This window comes from Bubalus bubalis, chromosome 5 (assembly GCF_019923935.1).
Source record: "Bubalus bubalis isolate 160015118507 breed Murrah chromosome 5, NDDB_SH_1, whole genome shotgun sequence".
Taxonomy (NCBI): Eukaryota; Metazoa; Chordata; class Mammalia; order Artiodactyla; family Bovidae; genus Bubalus; species Bubalus bubalis.
Genome location: NC_059161.1, coordinates 26,380,933 through 26,402,874, shown reverse-complemented (window position 1 = coordinate 26,402,874; position 21,942 = coordinate 26,380,933). Strand labels below are relative to the sequence as shown.

The 21,942-nt window shown below is 41.5% G+C and overlaps 1 protein-coding gene across 1 annotated transcript; it reads right to left on the bottom strand.

Annotated features, from left to right (window-relative positions):
- Positions 1–243: 243 nt before the first annotated feature.
- On the bottom strand, positions 244–21,737 carry LOC102411360 (PRAME family member 8). The gene is made up of 4 exons (XM_025285640.2): positions 21,618–21,737; positions 3,418–3,728; positions 2,490–3,062; positions 244–1,141 (listed from the first exon to the last, which is right to left on the bottom strand). The coding sequence occupies exons 2-4, from the start codon at positions 3,702–3,704 to the stop codon at positions 589–591; spliced, it is 1,413 nt and encodes a 470-aa protein (XP_025141425.2). The 5' UTR covers positions 3,705–3,728; positions 21,618–21,737; the 3' UTR covers positions 244–588.
- Positions 21,738–21,942: the final 205 nt, after the last annotated feature.

Below are 21,942 nucleotides of genomic sequence, written 5' to 3'. Positions count from 1 at the left end.
AGGAACATGCATATCAGTTCCCACCCATGACAGAGATGTATTGTTGAGGACCACTGAGTATGTTTCCTTTGTTGTTTGTATTAACCCACAGAACTAAGTAAAGAAAGTGAAAGGGAAAATATAACTAGGGAATGATGGAGTTTCAGATCATAGTCCACAAAGTGCTTCCCTCACCACCATCAGTAACTAGAGATGCATGAGATGTAAACACAGAAATCAGAATAATATCATGGTCAGCATTTATTCATTTACACGGAAGGTCTCTTTATTTCTGATCATTTCTACAATTGTGCATACAGAAATAACTCAAACATGTGTGTCTCAAACTGAACCTCCAGAAACTTAGGTTCATATTTGACTCCATAAACATGTCTCTAAATAAATCCCAAACTCCCCAAGTCAACATATCCTTCTAGAATCCTGCACCCTTGCTGGATCACGTTTGCTTTTCTCAATGACACTGAGCTGGTATCAGAAATCAAGGGTGTATTTTCCCTTCATAATATACCTATGTACTAGATTTCAGTTTCCAAGTGTCCAGAAGAAAGCTTCTGATAGAGGCAACCACCTAGGCAGGGTATTACAGTATTATGCATTGGGATTCAGATGATCACACACTTCCTCACCACAGTGAGGACAGGGGCTGGGGCTAATCCAAATCTTCCTGGGATGTCCTAAGTCTGTAAGGAGCTGCCAAAGCTCAGCTTTTAGTTGGGCAAGTCTCTCCTGGTTAAGAATACCCAGAAAGCTGTAACTCTCCCGAGGGGCAGGATAAAACTCTAGACGTAAAGCAGACAACCCATCAGTATGACGCAGGAGACTCTGCAGGACAGCCATGGAGATGAGGTTTCCACACACGCTGAAGACCCTGAGCTGGGAGCAGCAGCTCAGGGCAGGCACAAGAGCCGTGAGGAGGGAGTCCGTGATCCCACACAAGTTTAAGTTCAGCTCTTCAAGAGTACCTGCAACTTTCTCCAGCAGGCCTTGGATGAGCTTAGGACAAAAGTTGGTCAGGGTAACACCACTCAGATTCAGGCCCTTTAGCTGACAGATTTTCGGACACTGGGACAGATGGGTTAAGTCTAATTCTGTAAGCAGGCAGTTGGTTATTGAGATGTTGTGCAAGGGGATCGTCAGGCATCTGGAGGAAAAAGAAAAAAAACAAGAAATTAGTTCTGGGAAACCAGAGTGATAAGTGACCTCCACTTGAGAGGTAAATGACTGGCCTGAAACCAAGTTGTTGTTACCATCTGATAAAATTCAATATCCAGAATGCCCAGACTCATTCCAGGCTGAGTCCTGCAATTTTCATGTGTGACTAGATCAAGCTAAAAGAATCTTGAAAAAAAAAAAAGAACCTTGAAAGCTCTTTTTCCTCATCTATCAAGCAGAGTACAACATATTCCACTTCCTTAGGAGGATGAATGAAGATAATGGAATGCACTAGAATATGCTCAATAGAGAGCCTGAGACAGAGTCTCCAAGTGTGGACACTACTTAATTTTAGTACTGGGAGCTGAGATAAACATGTTTTAATTCACATCCCTTCAGTCCATGCTTGGGCTCCAGATGTCTGTATCTCTGGCCAGGTGAGGCACTTGGAGGATGTGTGTAAACAGTAAGACCCCACACCATGCCCTGGGGCTGCCAGACTTCAGCAACTCTCATCCGGGCATCATCTACAAACTTTCTATCATTGTTCACTCTCCTTTTGTCTCTGCTTCATTACTTTTAAAGTCCAAATCTGTAAAGATGGTCTTGGGCTGCATATAATGTAACTAAATAATATATAGGAAATGCATGATTCTGGAGATGATAGTAATGAAGCAGAGACAAAAGGAGAGTGAACAGGGATAGAAGGTATGTAGATGATGCCCAGATGGGACTCGCTGAAGATTGGCAGCCCCAGGGCATGGTGTGGGGTCTTACTGTTTACACACATCTTCCAAGTGCCTCACCTGGCCAGAGATATAGGCATTTGGAGCCCAAGCATGGACTGAAGGGATGTGAATTAAAACATGTTTATCTCAGCTCCCAGTACTAAAATTAAGTAGTGTCCACACTTGATGGAGACTCTGTCTCAGGCTCTCTATTGAGCATATTCTAGTGCATTCCATTATCTTCATTCATCCTCCTAAGGAAGTGGAGTATGTTGTACTCTGCTTGATAGATGAGGAAAAAGAGCTTTCAAGGTTCCTTTAGCTTGATCTAGGTTTTTCCTTGTCAATGCCATCTTCATAACCTGTCGTTGAACAGAGATATCTCTTCCCAAAGAAGAAATCACATACATGCCCACACTACACCTATGCCTCCTAATTTGTAGCTTCCTAACCTGATGTCTCTTTCCAGAACTTCTATACCAGCTTTCTCACACCTTGATTGCTCCACTTATATGCTACCACACTTCACAGTAGAGCACCAAATGAGACAATGCACTTGATACTTTACTATTGTGTTCACTGTTGTTCAACAAGGGCTGGTCCCCTCACCTGAGCATCTGGTTCAGGCGGCCTTCAAGGAAAGATGGACCTTCCATACGGAGATAGCGGAGGTACTGCAGTCTGAGGATCTGAGAAGTAAATTGCAGAAGAGCCTGATGGTCCTGTTCCTCAGCAGCAGACCCATGAATGGGGGAGAGAAGGAGTTTCTGAACATTGCTCATCTTGCCCAGGAGAGGAGCAAACTTGGCCAGGCTGGACAGCTTCTGGGTGAAATTCAAGTCCACCTCCTGGATACAGTCCAGCTTCACTATTCGGAAAACTTTCTTAATAGTTTCCCTGGACCTTGAAACAATCTTCATCTTCTTACAGCACAAGTGTATGGAGCCTTTCCGCTGCTCCACCCACGTGAAGAGGTAGGTGATACATTTGCCCCAGGTATTTTCCTTGAGACAAAGATCTACGTACATCTCCAAGGGAGCCAAGGAGTGCTTTGTCCTTGACATGTCCTTAGCCACTGATGCCCTAAGTGAACTTGAGGTCACATGGTACTTGTCTCCAGACCACATGTTCCAGAAGTCCTGGCCAGTATTTCTCAAGTCCAGCACCCGCAGTTTGCACTTCCTATGGGGAAACAGAAGATCGGGTGAGAGTCTTTAAAATACACACTGAATGAAACTACAGCCTCAGAATTTAGGCAACATTCTAACTTCCCATCTTTGCTTTGACTTCATATTCCTGATATCACCTTCTGTCTTTTCTCTTTTCTCTCTTGCTCACTTTCCTCCAGTCCTTTTCATCTTCCATCCTTCCTAGTACACTTTTGCAAGGTATTTCCCAATGTGATCTCAGCAGTGCTCAAGGCTTCTGAGCTTTTTCAGAAGTCTCTGGTCTGCCCTTTGGTCATTCACTCTCCCTGACACCAGCAGTCCCTTCCAGGACACCCAAGACCCTGCCAGGCTACCTGGATCAGACTCACCTGGGCTGAACCTTCTGGGCCAGCAGGACATCAAGTCCATCCAGCACTGCTTCTAAGGTTTCTTGGTGAGGCTTCTTCATCAGCCCTCCTAGAGGCAGGCGGGCAAAGGGCCAGGTTTGCACCATGGCCATCATGGTCTCACTGCGTCTGAGAGAGAAGGCGGCCATGAATAGTGTTGGGTAGAGCTCCATGGGCAGATACTCCAAAGACCAGATGGCCAAGGCCTCATCTCTCAACAGGCTCATTGCTGCCAAGTTCACAAGTCTGGGTGGGTTGTGAGCACTCATCCTGATTCTTCTCTTAATGGAATCCTGTGAAAATGCAAGGGAACAAAGCATCCTTCTCAGGTCAGTCATACCCATAAGAGTGGTCTCTCTCCCCATCCTTCAGGGAAATCAAATCAGAGCCAAAGTCATCACCTTGGAAATGATGAACCAGAAAGGAAGAAACTCAGTTTGTCAGGCTTCCAGGCTATATTTGGTGGGCACTAAACCATAGCTCTGACTCTTCTGGCACTAGAGCAAGAATCTCACAAGTACCAAGAAGACAGAAAGGCAACCAATAGCTCCTCCATTTCCTTCCATTGTTTGCTTAATGCATGTCCCTCTTGCACCTTTGTATCCGGAGACTGAACAAGTTGACTCCCTTTCTTTTGGGTGAAAACCTTAAAGTATCATGTTCAGCCCAAATTATGGGGCAATAAGTTCATGTGGAACACAGCTTCAGTCCTCAGTTTCCAAAGTTAACTTTACTGGGAAGGATTAAGGAGATACCTTTTAAAAGCAATGCAATTTGTGCATAAACTAAAAACTTTAAATGTCAAGAAATAGCATTTCCAATAGTTAGATGTCTTTTATTAACAAGAAGAACTGTTTGATAAGACATTTAAATGATATAAGCCAAAGCCAAAATCAAAATGTTTAGGATGAAGGCAAAGCTACACTTTGAGGCAAAAGGAAAGCCTTTAATTTGTTTAACCAAAAGAAAAGGAAAACTCTTCCTGTCATGTCAGATCACATCCCACCTTTCAGTACACACTGACCATTGGCAGAGTATCTTCCCTGAGGTTGATAATTTACCGGCTCAGATGTGGTCCTAGGGCTGCTCAGACCTCAGTCCTGGGGGAGAACACAGGCAGTGACTCAAGATTGAGAAGTTTCTGAGTCTCTTCTTTGGTGTTTGAGGCTTTTATAGAACTTTCTAATCACATCTGCCCTCCTTTCAACTGCTAACTTCCAATCAGAAGTCATTACCTGATTAGATTCCACAAATTCTCTCAGGTTGATCCTGATTGGGTTACAGTGTATCTCCAGATGATTGAGGGAGGGGGTGGGATCTAGGACTTTTTCATTGGTTCACTTCACAAAATAGGATTGAGTTTTGCTAATATGGATAGTTGTATTCCTGGGTGGGAGTAAGGGAAGGGATTATGTGTCCCAAATATTATACAAAAAAACAAAACCCAAGACAATGTCTGGAAAACCTCATTGTTGCATGATTTTTGTCCAAATTAAAATTATTAAATGTCCTAGAATTAAAACAGCTTCATAAAAGCAGTGGTGTTATTTCCAAAGGAAACAAAATAAACTCTTATTTGTTTCAAGTTCACACTTAGGTCTTATATGGGAAATGGCAGATTATGAGTTTATTCACAGGGGCTTGCAACTGGAGATGTCACTGGCCCTCCAGGCGTAATCGCTGACAGCGATGGACAGTGTGGTGGTGGCCCTTCCTAAAGGGGCCCTGTGAATGACTCAGCAGCCTCATGCATGTGGTTTTGTTTGTTTGTTTTTCTCTTGGAAAGAAGGACACTAAAGGCTTTTCTTTGGGTGATATTTAGAAACTAAACAGGAGTGGCTAAGAGGAGACAGTCATCTTTGAGGGTGTTTCCTGCTAGAATGTTGAGTTCAGGACATCAAATTGACTTGAAAAGACTAAATCTGAGAATCTGAATGGAAGGAGTCATGACCAACTCTGTGAAGGACATTTGCACATCTGAGAATCAGTGAGGGTGGTTACTGTGGGTTCTTTGGGAACTCAGAGACCAGGTGGGGGGAATGTGAATCAGTCACAGCTAACCTTGTCTTCACTGTGCCTGCTGCTACCAGTAACCATTGTCTTTTAGGTTCTTCACACAGAGGATGCAGCCAAGATAGCAATTAATCCCAGGCATATTCCTGGAATCCTGGGAGCTGAACCATAATCCAATTGGTTTCTTCTACATATTTTTTGATATTACACTGATATTACTTGACTTATTCTGATACTTATTTTGTGAGTAGGGTAAAGACATGATTTGCTGTCTATTTCCCAGTTCCCCTGGTTGCTGCTGGATCATGTTGCAAGGATTAACAAGGGAGCAAGACACCAGCAGGGGATACTTTGCTGCACCTGGCTGCGAGTCAGGGGTTGCACTTGAGTGGCCCAGGGTTTTTCTAGGGGCTGAATCAGAAGCACTTTGCTCTTACAGGGAAGTTTAAACGGAAGGATAACAGAGGCTTCAAGGAACCTCCAAGATTTGATTGTGACTTACTAAAATTAGGGACGATGGGAAAGGAGCAGGTATGGAAAAAGAAAGTAAGGAGTCTGTTAGGTCATATTAGACTTGAGATGGTCATAACATTAAGGAAAAAGAAACATCAAGTACCGAATAGCACTTGCAACAAAATCCTATTCATATAAAATGATATACATACTCATTCAAGAGCTAATGGCAAATGTTTCTTGTGAAATTTAAATTTTATACCTGGAATGGCAGGACTGTGGGGATGCAAAGGCAATTCCAGCCCCAGCAACATCAAAATCAGGCTAACAAACCAACATTGGTCTCAGGTGTAGAACAACAAAGACATGCAGTTTCCCCCGTCATTGTAGGTCACGTTAGAATTCCTTGCTGACCACTTTTCTCATACTAGAGGCTATAAGATGGCCAAATACATTCCACACACAGTGTTTTAACAAAGAAAATTTGTTGCTAGAGGAAAAGAATCCCATGTTTTATATCACAATTTCCTCTCCACTGTCCCTTAGCAGAAAAATGTTTAAAGAAAAATGTAGGAACACTGAACCCAACATCACAAAAGGCATCAGTTCAGCTCAGTTCAGTTGCTCAGTCGTGTCCGACTCTTTGTGACTCCATGAATCGCAGCACGCCAGGCCTCCCTGTACATCATCAACTCCCGGAGTTCACTCAGACTCACATCCATCGAGTCAGTGATGCCATCCAGCCATCTCATCCTCTGTTGTCCCCTTCTCCTCCTGCCCCCAATCAGCATTAGAGTCTTTTCCAATGAGTCAACTCTTCTCATGAGCTGGCCAAATTACTGGAGTTTCAGCTTCAGCATCATTCCTTCCAAAGAAATCCCAGGGCTGATCTCCTTCAGAATGGACTGGTTGCATCTCCTTGCAGTCCAAGGGACTCTCAAGAGTCTTCTCCAACACCACAGTTCAAAAACATCAATTCTTCAGTGCTCAGCCTTCTTCACAGTCCAACCACACATCCATACATGACCACTGAAAAAACCATAGCCTTGACTAGACGGACCTTTGGTGGCAAAATAATGTCTCTGCTTTTCAATATGCTATCTGAGTTGGTCATAACTTTCCTTCCAAGGAGTAAGTGTCTTTTAATTTCATGGCTGCAGTCACCATCTGCAGTGATTTTGGAGCCCCCAAAAATAAAGTCAGCCACTGTTTCCACTGTTTCCCCATCTATCTCCCATGAAGTGATGGGACCAGATGCCATGATCTTCATTTTCTGAATGCTGAGCTTTAAGCTAACTTTTTCACTCTCCACTTTCACTTTCATCAAGAGGCTCTTTAGTTCTTCTTCACTTTCTGCCATAAGGGTGGTGTCATCTGCATATCTGAGATTATTGATATTTCTCCCGGCAATCTTGATTCCAGCTTGTGTTTCTTCCAGCCCAGCGATTCTCATGATGTACTCTGTATATAAGTTAAATAAACAGGGTGATAATATACAGCCTTGACGAACTCCTTTTCCTATTTGGAACCAGTCTGTTGTTCCATGTCCAGTTCTAACTGTTGCTTCCTGACCTGCATACAGATTTCTTAAGAGGCAGGTCAGGTGGTCTGGTATTTCCATCTCTTTCAGAATTGTCCACAGTTTATTGTGACCCACACAGTCAAAGGCTTTGGCATAGTCAATAAAGCAGAAATAGATGTTTTTCTGGAACTCTCTTGCTTTTTCCATGGTCCAGTGGTTGTTGGCAATTTGGTCTCTGGTTCCTTTGCCTTTTCTAAAACCAGCTTGAACATCAGGAAGTTCACGGTTCATGTACTGCTGAAGCCTGGCTTGGAGAATTTTGAGCATTACTTAACTAGCATGTGAGATGAGTGCAAATGTGCGGTCATTTGAGCATTCTTTGGCATTGCCTTTCTTTGGGATTGGAATGAAAACTGACCTTTTCCAGTCCTGTGGCCACTGCTGAGTTTTCCAAATTTGCTGGCATATTGAGTGCAGCACTTTCACAGCATCATCTTTCAGGATTTGAAAGAGCTCAACTGGAATTCCATCACCTCCACTAGCTTTGTTCGTAGTGATGCTTTCTAAGGCCCCCTTGACTTCACATTCCAGGATGTCTGGCTCTAGGTCAGTGATCATATCATGGTGATTTCTGGGTCGTGAAGATCTTTTTTGTACAGTTCTTCCGTGTATTGTTGCCACGTCTTCTTAATATCTTCTGCTTCTGTTAGGTCCATACCATTTCTGTCCTTTATCGAGCCCATCTTTGCATGAAATGTTCCCTTGGTATCTCTAATTTTCTGGAAAAGATCTGTAGTCTTTCCCATTCTGTTGTTTTCCTCTATTTCTTTGCATTGATGGCTGAGGAAGGCTTTCTTATCTCTTCTTGTTATTCTTTGGAACTCTGCATTCAGATGCTTGTATCTTTCCTTTTCTCCTTTGCTTTTCGCTTCTCTTTTTTTCACAGCTATTTGTAAGGCCTCCCCAGACAGCCATTTTGCTTTTTTGGCATCATGTGGCATAAATTCAAAATCAGCTCACTGATGTCGGGTTCCATGCCCTCCAGGTCTCCCTGCTCCCCTACCATCCTTCACCCACCTGACCTGGTCCTAGGTGATGGGGGATTCCTTTCTCATAGAGGAAAATGCCAGAAAATTTGACCTGAGCCTGGGGTATTGTAACAGGAAGACATAAATACTGTTCTCCCCACAACTGCAGTGGGCAATGAAGGGTATGACCCTCGGGTGTGAGTTGGGATCTTGGGTTTCACAAACCACATTTATCCAAGATTCTTTTCCAGTAGCTGTGGGAGTTCAAATCAAGGATTAAAAAAAAAAAAAAAAGAACCCAGCATAAAAGGCAGATTCAGGAGCCACCCGGGGCACCTACAGTGTCACAAGAAGCTCAAAACTAATTTATTTTTCAAATAAAGAACCTGAGGCCCAGGGCATGAAATGAGCTACCAGAAAGTTAATGAGAATTCCCAGTAAGCTCCATATGGTTTATAGGTAAACAGAGTTTAAGCTTCCAATTCATGCAAAAATTCTCTGAACATCCTTATACATATGATTGTCGAAAGGCCCCAGAAATTTTCCAAGAAAAAAATAGGAAATCATTGGATGGGGGAAATCTGATTTGGATTTTCTTACTCCTCTGTTCCCTGGAGTTAGTGCCAATCAGAGACCCCTGGGCCTTAAGCCATAGCCAAAGGAAAGAATAGTTAAATTGGCCACCAGAGAACAGGCTTGACACAGCCAACAGGCTGAACTCCAGGCAGGTGGCCTTTAAAGTGCTGGCTACTGTCATCAAAGCATCACACCTTGGCAGAGGGAATGACTGACCTGTGAGGCTCTGCCTCAGGTTCTGGTCGTTGCTGTGGCCTTAGATATTGTCTTGATTATGCCTGCAGTCTTCATGTCAAACAACAGCCCTGCCATTCCCATGTCCGAGGTCAGGGGCAGAAGTTGAGAGGACCCCATGCCCGAAGGGTGGCAGCCACGAGGAGTTACCCCACGTCCAAGGTCAGGGGCAGCGGCCGAGAATGCTAGGCTGCAACGGCGCAGGAATGGCCGAGAAGAGCTACCCAAGTCCGAGGTCAGGGGCGGTGGCCGGGAGGAGCTACCCCACATCCGAGGTCAGGGGCAGCAGCCGAGAGGAGCTACCCTGCGAACGACGTCAGGGGCAACCGCTGAGAGGAGCAGGGTACCCTGCCAACGAGGCCAGGTGAGGCGGCCTGGAGGAGCTACAATACACACGAGGCCAGGGGTGGCGGCGGGGAGGACCAACCACACACCCAAGGCCAGGGGCGGCGGCCTGTAGGACCACCCCACGTCCAAGGAGCAGTGGCTGCTCGGGCGCAGGAGGGCCTAGAGGAGCTATCCCACGTTGAAGGTCAGGAAGGGCGGCGGCGAGGAGATACCCCTCGTCCAAGGTAAGGAGCAGCGGCTGCGCTTTGCTGGAGCAGCCATGAAGAGATACCCACGCCCAAGGTAAGAGAAACCCAAGTAAGATGGTAGGTGTTGCAAGAGGGCATCAGAGGGCAGACACACTGAAACCATACTCACAGAAAACTAGTCAATCTAATCACACTAGGACCACAGCCTTGTCTAACTCAATGGAACTAAGCCATGCCCCTGGGGCAACCCAAGACGGGCGGGTCATAGTGGAGAGACCTGACAGAATGTGGTCCACTGGAGAAGGAAATGGCAAAAAAAAAAAAAAAAAAAAAAAAAGAAGGGAATGGCAAACCACTTCAGTATTCTTGCCTTGAGAACCTCATGAACAGTATGAAAAGGCAAAATGATAGGATACTGAAAGAGGAACTCCCCAGGTTAGTAGGGGCCCAATATGCTACTGGAGATCAGTGGAGAAAGAACTCCAGAAAGAATGAAGGAATGGAGCCAAAGCAAAACCAATACCCAGCTGTGGATGTGACTGGTGATAGAAGAAAGGTCCGATGCTGTAAAGACCAATATTGCATAGGAACCTGGAATGTTAGGTACATGAATCAAGGCAAATTGAAAGTGGTCAAACAGGAGATGGCAAGAGTGAGTGTTGACATTCTAGGAATCAGTGAACTAAAATGGACTGGAATGGGTGAATTTAACTCAGATGACCATTATATCTACTACTGCGGGCAGGAATCCCTCAGAAGAAATGGAGTAGCCATCACGGTCAACAAAAGAGTCCAAAATGCAGTACTTAGATGCAATCTCAAGAACGACAGAATGATCTCTGTTCGTTTCCAAGGTAAACCATTCAATATCACAGTAATCCAAGTCTATGCCCCAACCAGTAATGCTGAAGAAGCTGAAGTTGAACGGTTCTATGAAGACCTACAAGACCTTTTAGAACTAACATCCAAAAAAGATGTCTTTTTCATTATAGGGGACTGGAATGCAAAAGTAGAAAGTCAAGAAACACCTGGAGTAACAGGCAAATTTGGCCTTGGAATAAGGAACGAAGCAGGGCAAAGGCTAATAGAGTTTTGCCAAGAAAATGCACTGGTCATAGCAAACACCTTCTCCCAACAACACAAGAGAAGACTCTACACATGGACATCACCAGATGGTCAACACCGAAATCAGATTAATTATGTTCTTTGCAGCCAAAGATGGAGAAGCGCTATACAGTCAACAAAAACAAGATCAGGAGCTGACTGTGGCTCAGATCATGAACTCCTTATTACCAAATTCAGACTGAAATTGAAGAAAGTAGGGAAAACCACTAGACCATTCAGGTCTGACCTAAATCAAATCCCTTATGATTATACAGTAGAAGTGAGAAATAGATTTAAGGGCCTAGATCTGACAGATACAGTGCCTGATGAACTATGGAATGAGGTTCGTGACATTGTACAGGAGACAGGGATCAAGACCATCCCCATGGAAAAGAAATGCAAAAAAGCAAAATGGCTGTCTGGGGAGGCCTTACAAATAGCTGTGAAAAGAAGAGAAGCGAAAAGCAAAGGAGAAAAGGAAAGATATAAGCATCTGAATGCAGAGTTCCAAAGAATAGCAAGAAGAGATAAGAAAGCCTTCCTCAGCCATCAATGCAAAGAAATAGAGGAAAACAACAGAATGGGAAAGACTACAGATCTTTTCCAGAAAATCAGAGATACCAAGGGAACATTTCATGCAAAGATGGGCTCGATAAAGGACAGAAATGGTATGGAGCTAACAGAAGCAGAAGATATTAAGAAGACGTGGCAAGAATACACGGAAGAACTGTACAAAAAAAGATCTTCACGACCCAGATAATCACGATGGTGTGATCACTGACCTAGAGCCAGACATCCTGGAATGTGAAGTCAAGGGGGCCTTAGAAAGCATCACTACGAACAAAGCTAGTGGAGGTGATGGAATTCCAGTTGAGCTCTTTCAAATCCTGAAAGATGATGCTGTGAAAGTGCTGCACTCAATATGCCAGCAAATTTGGAAAACTCAGCAGTGGCCACAGGACTGGAAAAGGTCAGTTTTCATTCCAATCCCAAAGAAAGGCAATGCCAAAGAATGCTCAAATGACCGCACATTTGCACTCATCTCACATGCTAGTTAAGTAATGCTCAAAATTCTCCAAGCCAGGCTTCAGCAGTACATGAACCGTGAACTTCCTGATGTTCAAGCTGGTTTTAGAAAAGGCAAAGGAACCAGAGACCAAATTGCCAACAACCACTGGACCATGGAAAAAGCAAGAGAGTTCCAGAAAAACATCTATTTCTGCTTTATTGACTATGCCAAAGCCTTTGACTGTGTGGATCACAATAAACTGGAAAATTCTGAAAGAGATGGGAATACTAGACCACCTGACCTGCCTCTTAAGAAATCTGTATGCAGGTCAGGAAGCAACAGTTAGAACTGGACATGGAACAACAGACTGGTTCCAAATAGGAAAAGGAGTTCGTCAAGGCTGTATATTGTCACCCTGTTTATTTAACTTATATGCAGAGTACATCATGAAAAACGCTGGGCTGGAAGAAACACAAGCTGGAATCAAGATTGCCCGGAGAAATATCAATAATCTCAGATATGCAGATGACACCACCCTTATGGCAGAAAGTGAAGAGGAACTAAAAAGCCTCTTGATGAAAGTGAAAGTGGAGAGTGAAAAAGTTGGCTTAATGCTCAACATTCAGAAAACGAAGATCATGGCATCCGGTCCCATCACTTCATGGGAAATGGATGGGGAAACAGTGGAAACAGAGTCAGACTTTATTTTTGGGGGCTCCAAAATCACTGCAGATCGTGACTGCAGCCATGAAATTAAAAGCCACTTACTCCTTGGAAGGAAAGTTATGACCAACCTAGATAGCATATTGAAATGCAGAGACATTACTTTCCCAACAAAGGTCCGTCTAGTCAAGGCTAGGGTTTTTCCAGTGGTCATGTATGGATGTGAAAGCTGGATTGTGAAGAAGGCTGAGCGCCGAAGAATTGATGCTTTTGAACTGTGGTGTTGGAGAAGACTCTTGAGAGTCCCTTGGACTGCAAGGAGATGCAACCAGTCCATTCTGAAGGAGATCAGCCCTGGGATTTCTTTGGAAGGAATGATGCTGAAGCTGAAACTCCAGTAATTTGGCCACTCATGCGAAGAGTTGACTCATTGGAAAAGACTCTGATACTGGGAAATATTGAAGGCAGGAGGAGAAGGGGACGACAGAGGATGAGATGGCTGGATGGCATCACTGACTTAATGGACATGAGTCTGAGTGAACTCCGGGAGTTGGTGATGGACAGGGAGGCCTGGCGTGCTGCGATTCATGGGGTTGCAAAAAGTCGGACGTGACTGAGCAACTGATCTGATCTGAGAGTACATCATGGGAAATCCAGGGCTGGATGAAGCTCAAGCTGGAATCAAGATTGCTGGAAGAAATAGCAATATCTTCAAATATGCAGATGATACCACCATAATGGCAGAAAGCAAAGAGGAATTAAAGAACTTCTTGATGAAGGTGAAAGAGCAGAAAGTGAAACAACTGGCTTAAAACTCAACATTCAAAAAATTAAGATCATGGCATCTAGTCCCATCACTTCATGGTAAATAGATGGGGAAAAAATGAAAATAGAGACAAACTTTATTTTCTTGGGCTCCAAAATCACTGTGGACAGTGACTGCAGTCATAAAATTAAAAGATCTTGCTCCTTGGAAGGAAAGCTATGAAGAAACCAGACAGCATATTACAAGGCAGAGAAGTCACTTTGCTGACAAAGTCCATATAGTCAAACTATGGTTTTTCCAGTAGCTATGTACAGATGTGAGAGTTAGACCACAAAGAGGGCTGAGTGCTGAAGAATTCATGCTTTCAAAATGAGAGGCTAGAGAAGACTCAAGAGTCCCTTCAACAGCAAAGAGATCAACCCTGATTTCAAAAGGAAATCAACCCTGAATATTCATTCAAAGGACTGATGCTGAAGCTCAAGCTCCAATACTTTGGCCACCTGATGCAAAGAGCTGATTCACTGGAAAAGACCCTGATGCTGGGAAAGATTGAAGGCAGGAGAAGGAGGTGACAGAGGATGAGATGGTTTGATGGCATCACCGACTCAGTGGACATGAGTGTGACAAACTCTGCGAGATGGTGAAAGATAAGGAAGCCCAGTGTGTTACATTCCATGGGGTTGAAAAGAGCTGGACATGATTGAGTGACTGAAAAACTCATCTCCACTTCCAGTCTTCTCTTAAGCTTTTCCTTAGGGACAAATATTTCAGTTGCTATTTCAGTAAACAAAGGATGTTGAAACCAAAAGGCCATCATCCACTGCAGCTGCCCCCAAAACAGTATGCCCCGAGGGGAATTCAAGCAGGAAAAAACAGGATGGTGTCCTGAGGTAGTTAAGATGTGTATCATATGGATATGGGCCATATGCATATCATATGGACTTCAATAAGTCCAGACTTTTGCTAATGCATATCACATGGACTTCAGTAAGTTCAGGCTCCTGCCTCTTTCCATACATAAAAAAAGCATGAAAAGGAACTTCCCTGGTGGTCCAGTGGTTAAGAATCCACCTGTCAATTAACAAAGACCTAAAAGAACTAAAGAATAAACATACACAGACAAACAACACAATTACAGAAGTTAAAAATACTCTAGAAGGAATAAATAGAAGAATATCTGAAGCAGAAGAATAGATCAGTGAGCTGGAAGATAAAATGGTGAACATAACTGCTGAAGAGGAGAATAAAGTAAAAAGAATGAAAAGAACTGAGAATAGTCTCAGAGATCTCTGGGACAATATTAAATGTACCAACATTCAAATTATAGGGGTCCCAGAAGAAGAAGAGAAAAAGAAAGGGTATGAGAAAATTTTTGAAGAGATTATAGTTGAAAATTTCCCCAACATGGAAAAGGAAATAGTCAATCACGTCCAAGAGGTGCAAAGCGTCACATACAGGATAAACCCAAGGAGAAACATGCCAAGATACATACTAATCAAACTAACAAAGATTAAACACAAAGAAAGAATATTAAAAGCAACAAAGGAAAAGCAACAAGCAACATACAAGGGAAACCCCATAAATTTAACAGCTGATCATTCAGCAGAAACTCTGCAGGCCAGAATGGAATGGCAGGACATATTTAAAGTACTGAAAGGGTAAAATCTATAACCAAGATTACTCTACTGAAAGGATCTCATTCAAAATTGATCTCATTCAAAAGGATCTCATTCAAAATAAACAGCTTTTCAGACAAGCAAAAGTTAACAGAATTCAGAACCACCAAACCAGCTTTACAACAAATGTTAAAGGGACTTATAGTGTCAGAAAATACAAAAGAAGAAAAAGATCTACAAAAACAAAGCTCAAACAATTAAGAATATGGCAATAGAAACAAATATATATATATATACACACACACACACACACACACACACAATCACTTTAAATGTAAATGGAGACAGGCTGAATGGATACAAAAACAAGACACACATATATGCTGTTTATAAGAAACCCACTTCAGACCTAAAGACATATATACACTGAAAGTGAGAGGATGGAAAAATATATTCCATGCAAATGAAAAGCAAAAGAAAGCTGGAGTAGCAATCATCATATCAGAAAAAGTAGACCTTAAAATAAAGATTACAAGAGATAAGGAAGAACACTACATAATGATCAAGGGATCAATCCAAGAGGAAGACGTAACAATTGTAAATATTTATGCTATGAAGCAGAAGATATTAAGAAGAGGTGGCAAGAATACACAGGAAAACTATACAAAAAAGATGTTCATGACACAGATAATCATGATGCTGTGATCACTCACCTAGAGCCAGACATCCTGGAATGTGAAGTCAAGTGGGCCTTAGGAAGCATCACTATGAACAAAGCCAGTGGAGGTGATGGAATTCCAGTTGAGCTATTTCAAATCCTGAAAGATGATGCTATAAAAGTGCTGAACTCAATATGTCAGCAAATTTGGAAAACTCAGCAGTGGCCACAGGACTGGAAAAGGTCAGTTTTCATTCCAGTCCCAAAGAAAGGCAATGCCAAAGAATGCTCAAACGACCGCACAATTGCACTTATCTCACACGCTAGTAAAGTAATGCTCATAATTCTCCAAGCCAGGCTTCAGCAATATGTGAACCATGAACTTCCAGATGTTCAAGCTGGTTTTAGAAAAGGCAGAGGAACCAGAGACCAAATTGCCAACATCTGCTGGATCATCGAAAAAGCAAGAGAGTTCCAGAAAAACATCCATTTCTGCTTTATTGACTATGCCAAAACTTTTGACTGTGTGGCTCACAATAAACTGTGGAAAATTCTGAAAGAGATAGGAATACCAGATGACCTGCCTCTTGAGAAACCTGTATGAAGGTCAGGAAGCAACAATTAGAACTGAACATGGAACAACATCCTGGTTCAAAATAGGAAAAGGAGGACGTCAAGGCTGTATAGTGTCACCCTGCTTATTTAACTTATATGCAGAGTACATCATGAGAAAAGCTGGGCTGGAAGAAGCTCAAGCTGGAGTCAGGATTGCCAGGAGAAATATCAATAACCTCAGATATGCAGATGACACCACCCTTATGGCACAAAGTGAAGAAGAACTAAAGAGCCTCTTGATGAAAGTAAAAGAGGAGAGTGAAAAAGTTGGCTTAAAACTCAACATTCAGAAAATGAAGATCATGACATCCAGTCCCATCACTTCATGGCAAACAGATGGGGAAACAGTGGAAACAGTGGCTGACTTTATTTTGGGGGGCTCCAAAATCACTGCAGATGGTGATTGCAGCCATGAAATTAAAAGATGCTTACTCCTTGGAAGGAAAGTTATGACCAACCTAGATAGCATATTAAAAAGCAGAGACATTACTTTGCCAACAAAGGTCCATCTAGTCAAGGCTATGGTTTTTCCTGTGGTCATGTATGGATGTGAGAGTTGGACTGTGAAGGAGGCTGAGCGCCGAAAAATTGATGCTTTTGAACTGTGGTGTTGGAGAAGACTCTTGAGAGTCTCTTGGACTGCAAGGAGATCCAACCAGTCCATTCTAAAAGAGATCAGTCATGGGTGTTCATTGGAAGGACTGACATTGAAGCTGAAACTTTAATAATTTGGCTACCTGATGCGAAGAGCTGACTCATTTGAAAAGACCCTGATGCTGGGAAAGATTGAGGGCAGGAGGAGAAGGGGATGACAGAGGATGAGATGGTTGGATGGCATCATTGACTCAATGGACATGAGTTTGGGTGAACTCCAGGAGTTGGTGATGGACAGGGAGGCCTGGCGTGCTGCGGTTCATGGGTCAGATATGACTGAGCAACTGAACTGAACTGAACTGATGCACCCAATATAGGAGCACCTCAATACATAAGACAAACACTAACAGACAGAAAAGGAGAAATTGATAGTAATACAGCAATAGTAGGAGACTTTAACACCCAACTCATATCAATGGACAGATCATCAAGAGAAAATTAATAAGGACCCACAAGTCTTATATGATAGATTAGACAAGATGGATCTCATTGATATCTTCAGGACATTCCATCCAAATGCAGATGAATATACCTTCTCAAATGCTCATGGAACTTTCTCCAGAATAGAATACATCTTGGGTCACAAATCAAACCTCAGTAAATTTAATAAAATTGAAATCATATCAAGCATCTTTTCTGACCACAATGCTATGAAACTAGATATCAATTACAAGAAAAAAAAAACTGTAAAAATCACAAACTCATGGAGATTAAACAATACATTTCTAAATAATGAACAGGTTACTGAAGAAATCCAAAGGAAAATTAAAAACTTCATAGAAAAACATGACAATGAAAACAAGACAACTCAAAACCTATGGGATGCAGCAAAAGCAGTTCTAAGAGGGAAGTTTATAGTAATACAATCCTACCTCAAGAAACAAGAAAAACATCGAATAGACAACCTAACTTTACACCTAAAACAATTGGAAAAAGAACAAAAACCCAAAATTAGTAGAAGAAAAGAAATCATAAAGATATGAGCAGAAATACATGAAAAAGAAATGAAAGAAACAACAGTAAAGATTAATAAAACTAAAAGCTGGTTCTTTGAGAAGATAAATAAAATTGACAAACTTTTAGCCAGACTCATCAAGCAAAAAAGAGAGAAGAATCAAATCAACAAAATTAGAAACGAAAAAGGCAAGGTTACAACAGACAATGCAGAAATACAAAGGATTATAAGAGACTATTATGAACAACTATATGGCAAGAAAATGGATAACCTGGAAGAAATGGACAGATTCTTAGAAAAGTTCAATCTTGCAAGACTAAACCAGGAAGAAATAGAAATTAGGGACAACCCAATTATAAGCACTGAAATTGAAACTGTGATCAAAAATCTCCCAAAAAACAAAAGCCCAGAACCAGATAGCTTCACAGGAGAATTCTATCAAGCATTTAGAGAAGAGCTAATGCCTATCCTTCTAAAACTCTTTCCAAAAATTACAGAGGAAGGAACACTTCCAAACTCATTCTAGGAGGCCACCATCACCCTGATACTAAAACCAGACAAAGATAACACACATAAAAAAGAAAACTACAAGTCAATATCACTGACGAACAGATTCAAAAATCCTCAACAAAATCTTAGCAAACAGAATTCAGCAACACATCAAAAAGCTCATACACCATGATCAAGTTGGGTTTATTCTAGGGATGCAAGGATTCTTCAACATATGCAAATCAATCAATGTGATACACCATATTAGCAAATTGAAAGATAAAAACCATATGATAATCTCAATAATGCAGAAAAAGGCTTTGACAAAATTCAGCACCCATTTATGATGAAAACTCTTCAAAAAAATGGGCATAGAAGGAACCTACCTCAACATAGTAAAGGACATATATGAAGAGCCTACAGCAAACATTATTCTCAATGGTGAAAAAAATGAAACCATTCCCCCTAAGATCAGAAACAAGATAACCACTTTCACCACTATTATTCAACATAGTTCTGCAAGTCGTAGCTACAGCATTCAGAGAAGAAAAAGAAATAAAAGGAATCCAGATCAGAAAAGAAGAAGTAAAGCTCTCACCTGTTTGCAGGTGACATGATACTATGCATAGAAAACCCTAATCAGAAAATTACTAGAGCTAAAGACTGAATTTAGCAAAGTCACAGGTTACAAAATCAATACACAGAAATCACTTGCATTCCTATATTCCAACAATGAAAAATCAGAAAGAGAAATTAAGAAATCAATCCTATTCACCTTGCAACAAAAAGATTAAAATATCTAGGAATAAACCTACCTAAGGAGACAAAATAACTGTATGCAGAAAATTATAAGACACTGATGAAAGAAATCAAAGATGACATAAAAGATGGAGAGATATTCCTGGTTAGGAAGAATCAATATTGTGAAAATGAGTATACTATAGATTCAAACGCAATCTATAGATTCAATGAGACCCCTATCAAATTACCAATGCCACTTTTAACAAAACTAGAAAAAAATAAGTCAAAATTTATATGGAAACACAGAAGACCCCAAATAGCCAAAGCATTCTTGAGAAAGAAGATTGGAGGTGGAGGAATCAATCTTTCTGATTTCAGATTATTCTACAAAGCTACAGTCATCAAAACAGTATGGTACTGGCATAAAAACAGAAATATAGACCAATGGAACAAGATAGAAAGCCCAGAAATAAACCCATGCACCTATGGGTACCTTATTTTTGACACAGGAGGCAAGAATATACAATAGGGCAAAGACAGCTTCTTCAATAAGTGATTCTGGGAAAACTGTACAGTGACATGTAAAAGAATGAAATTAGAACACTTCCTAACATCATACACAAAGATAAACTCAAAACAGATTAAAGACCTAAATGTAAGACCAGAAAGTATAAAACTCTTAGAGGAAAACATAGGCAGAAGACTCAATGACATAAATCAAAGCAAGATCCACTATGACCCACCTCCTAGAGTGATGGAAATAAAAACAAAAGTAAGCAGTTGGGACCTGATTAAACTTAAAGCTTATGCACAGCAAAGGAAATTATAAGCAAGGTGAAAAGACAACCCACAGAATAGGAGAAAATAATAGCAAATGAAACAACTGACAAAGGATTAATTTCCAAAATACATAAACAGCTCATACAACTCAAAACCAGAAAAACAAACAATCCAATCAAAAAGTGGGGAAAAGACCTAAACAGACATTTCTCCAAAGAAGACATACAGATGACTAATAAACACATGAAAAGATGCTCAACAACGCTCATTATTAGAGAAATGAAAATCAAAACTACAATGAGACATCACCTCACAACAGTCAGAATGGCCATCATCAAAAAGTCTACAAACAATAAATGCTGGAGAGGTTATAGAAAAAAGGGAACCCTCTTACACTGCTGGTGGGAATGTAAATTGATACAGCCACTATGGAAGATGGTATGGAGAGTCCATAAAAAAAACTAGGAATAAAACCACCATATGACCCAGCAATCCCACTCCTGGGCATATACCCTGAGGAAACCAAAATTGAAAAAGACATACGTACTCCAATGTTCACTGAAGCCCTATTTACAATAGCTAGAGCATGGAAGCAACCTAGATGTCCATCAACAGATGAAAGGATAAAGAAGTTGTGGTACATATACACAATGGAATATTACTCAGCCATAAAAAGGAACGCATTTGAATCAGTTCTAATGAGATGGATTAAACTAGAGCCTATTATACTGAGTGAAGTAAGTCAGAAAGAGAAAGATAAATATTGTGTACTAATGCATATATACAGAATCTAGAAAGATGGCACCAAAGAACTTATTTGCAGGGCAGCAAAGGAGAAACAGAAATAGAGAACAGACTTATGGACATGAGGAGAGGGGAAGAGAGGGTGAGACGAATGGAGAGAGTAACATGTAAACTTACATTACCATATGTAAAATAGATATCCAATAGGAATTTGCTGTATGTTTCAGGGAACTCAAACAGGGCCTCTGTATCACCCTAGAAGGATAAGATGGGGTGGGAAAAGACAGCAAGGTTCAAAAGGGAGGAGACATGCGTATACCTATGGCTGATTCATGTTGAGGTTTGACAGAAAAGCAACAAAATTCTGTAAAGAAATTATGCTTCAATGAAAAAACAAATTAAAAAAAAATAAAAGAAGCCACCTGTCAGTGCAAGGGATACAGCTTGGATCCCTGGTCTGGGAAGATTCCATATGCTGTGGAGGAACTAAACCCATGCTCCTAACTCCTGAGCACTCGACTATAGCCTGAGACCTGTGACTACTGAAGCCCACATGCCCTGGAGCCCATGCTCTGCAATGAAAAAAGCCAGCAAAATGAGAAACCAATGCATTTCAACTAGAGAGTAGCCCCTGCTTGCCCGAACAAGAGAAAGGCTGCACTCAGCAAAGAAGACCCAGCATAGCCTCCCCTCCTCCCTCAAAAAGTACATAAATAAATAACAATTTTTAAAAAGCATGAAAATCATTGAGATGTATCATTTTTATCATATGAAGTAATCTTTTGATGTTTTCTGAATGTTTTTTCAGGAAATGACTTTACATACTCTGGCTTTCCCATATAACTTTTTTCCCTCCTTATAACTTTCAGTTCCTCAGAACAATCTGAGAAGCCACCTTTCTGGCCATAATCTTCTGTAAAGTCACCAAGTAAAACATATTTGTCACATTTTAAGTTGTGCATTTCTTGTCATTTTACATGCTCTTCCAAGACCTTTTCCCACCCACAGTGTCCTGTCCCCACTCACCTGAGTTCCAGGCGTTAGATGAAAACCGTCGACTAAAACGCTAGTCACCACCTGAAAGTAGAGAGTTATTTTACTTGGTTCGGAATGTTTAGGACCCAAGCCCAGGAGACAGCATCTCAGAGGCTCTGAGAAAACTGCTCCAAGGAGGCAGGAGGGGGAGTCAGGCTATTTACAAGTTTGTAACAAAGGGAGCAGGCAGTAACGTCAAAGATTATTGTGAGGTTAAAAAAAAAAAAAACACAAAAAAAACACACACAAAAAACAGATATCAAGTTAAGGAATTTAACATTGTATGTATGGCGAGATACAAGCCCCTGGGCTCACT

Coding starts and splice junctions, on each gene's coding strand:
- LOC102411360 (XM_025285640.2), bottom strand. CDS start 3,704: ATGAGTGCTCACAACCCACCCAGACTTGTGAACTTGGCAGCAATGAGC. Junction 3,063..3,417: donor GCCCAGAAGGTTCAGCCCAG/GTGAGTCTGATC, acceptor GTTTCCCCATAG/GAAGTGCAAACTGCGGGTGC. Junction 1,142..2,489: donor CGCCTGAACCAGATGCTCAG/GTGAGGGGACCA, acceptor TTTTTCCTCCAG/ATGCCTGACGATCCCCTTGC.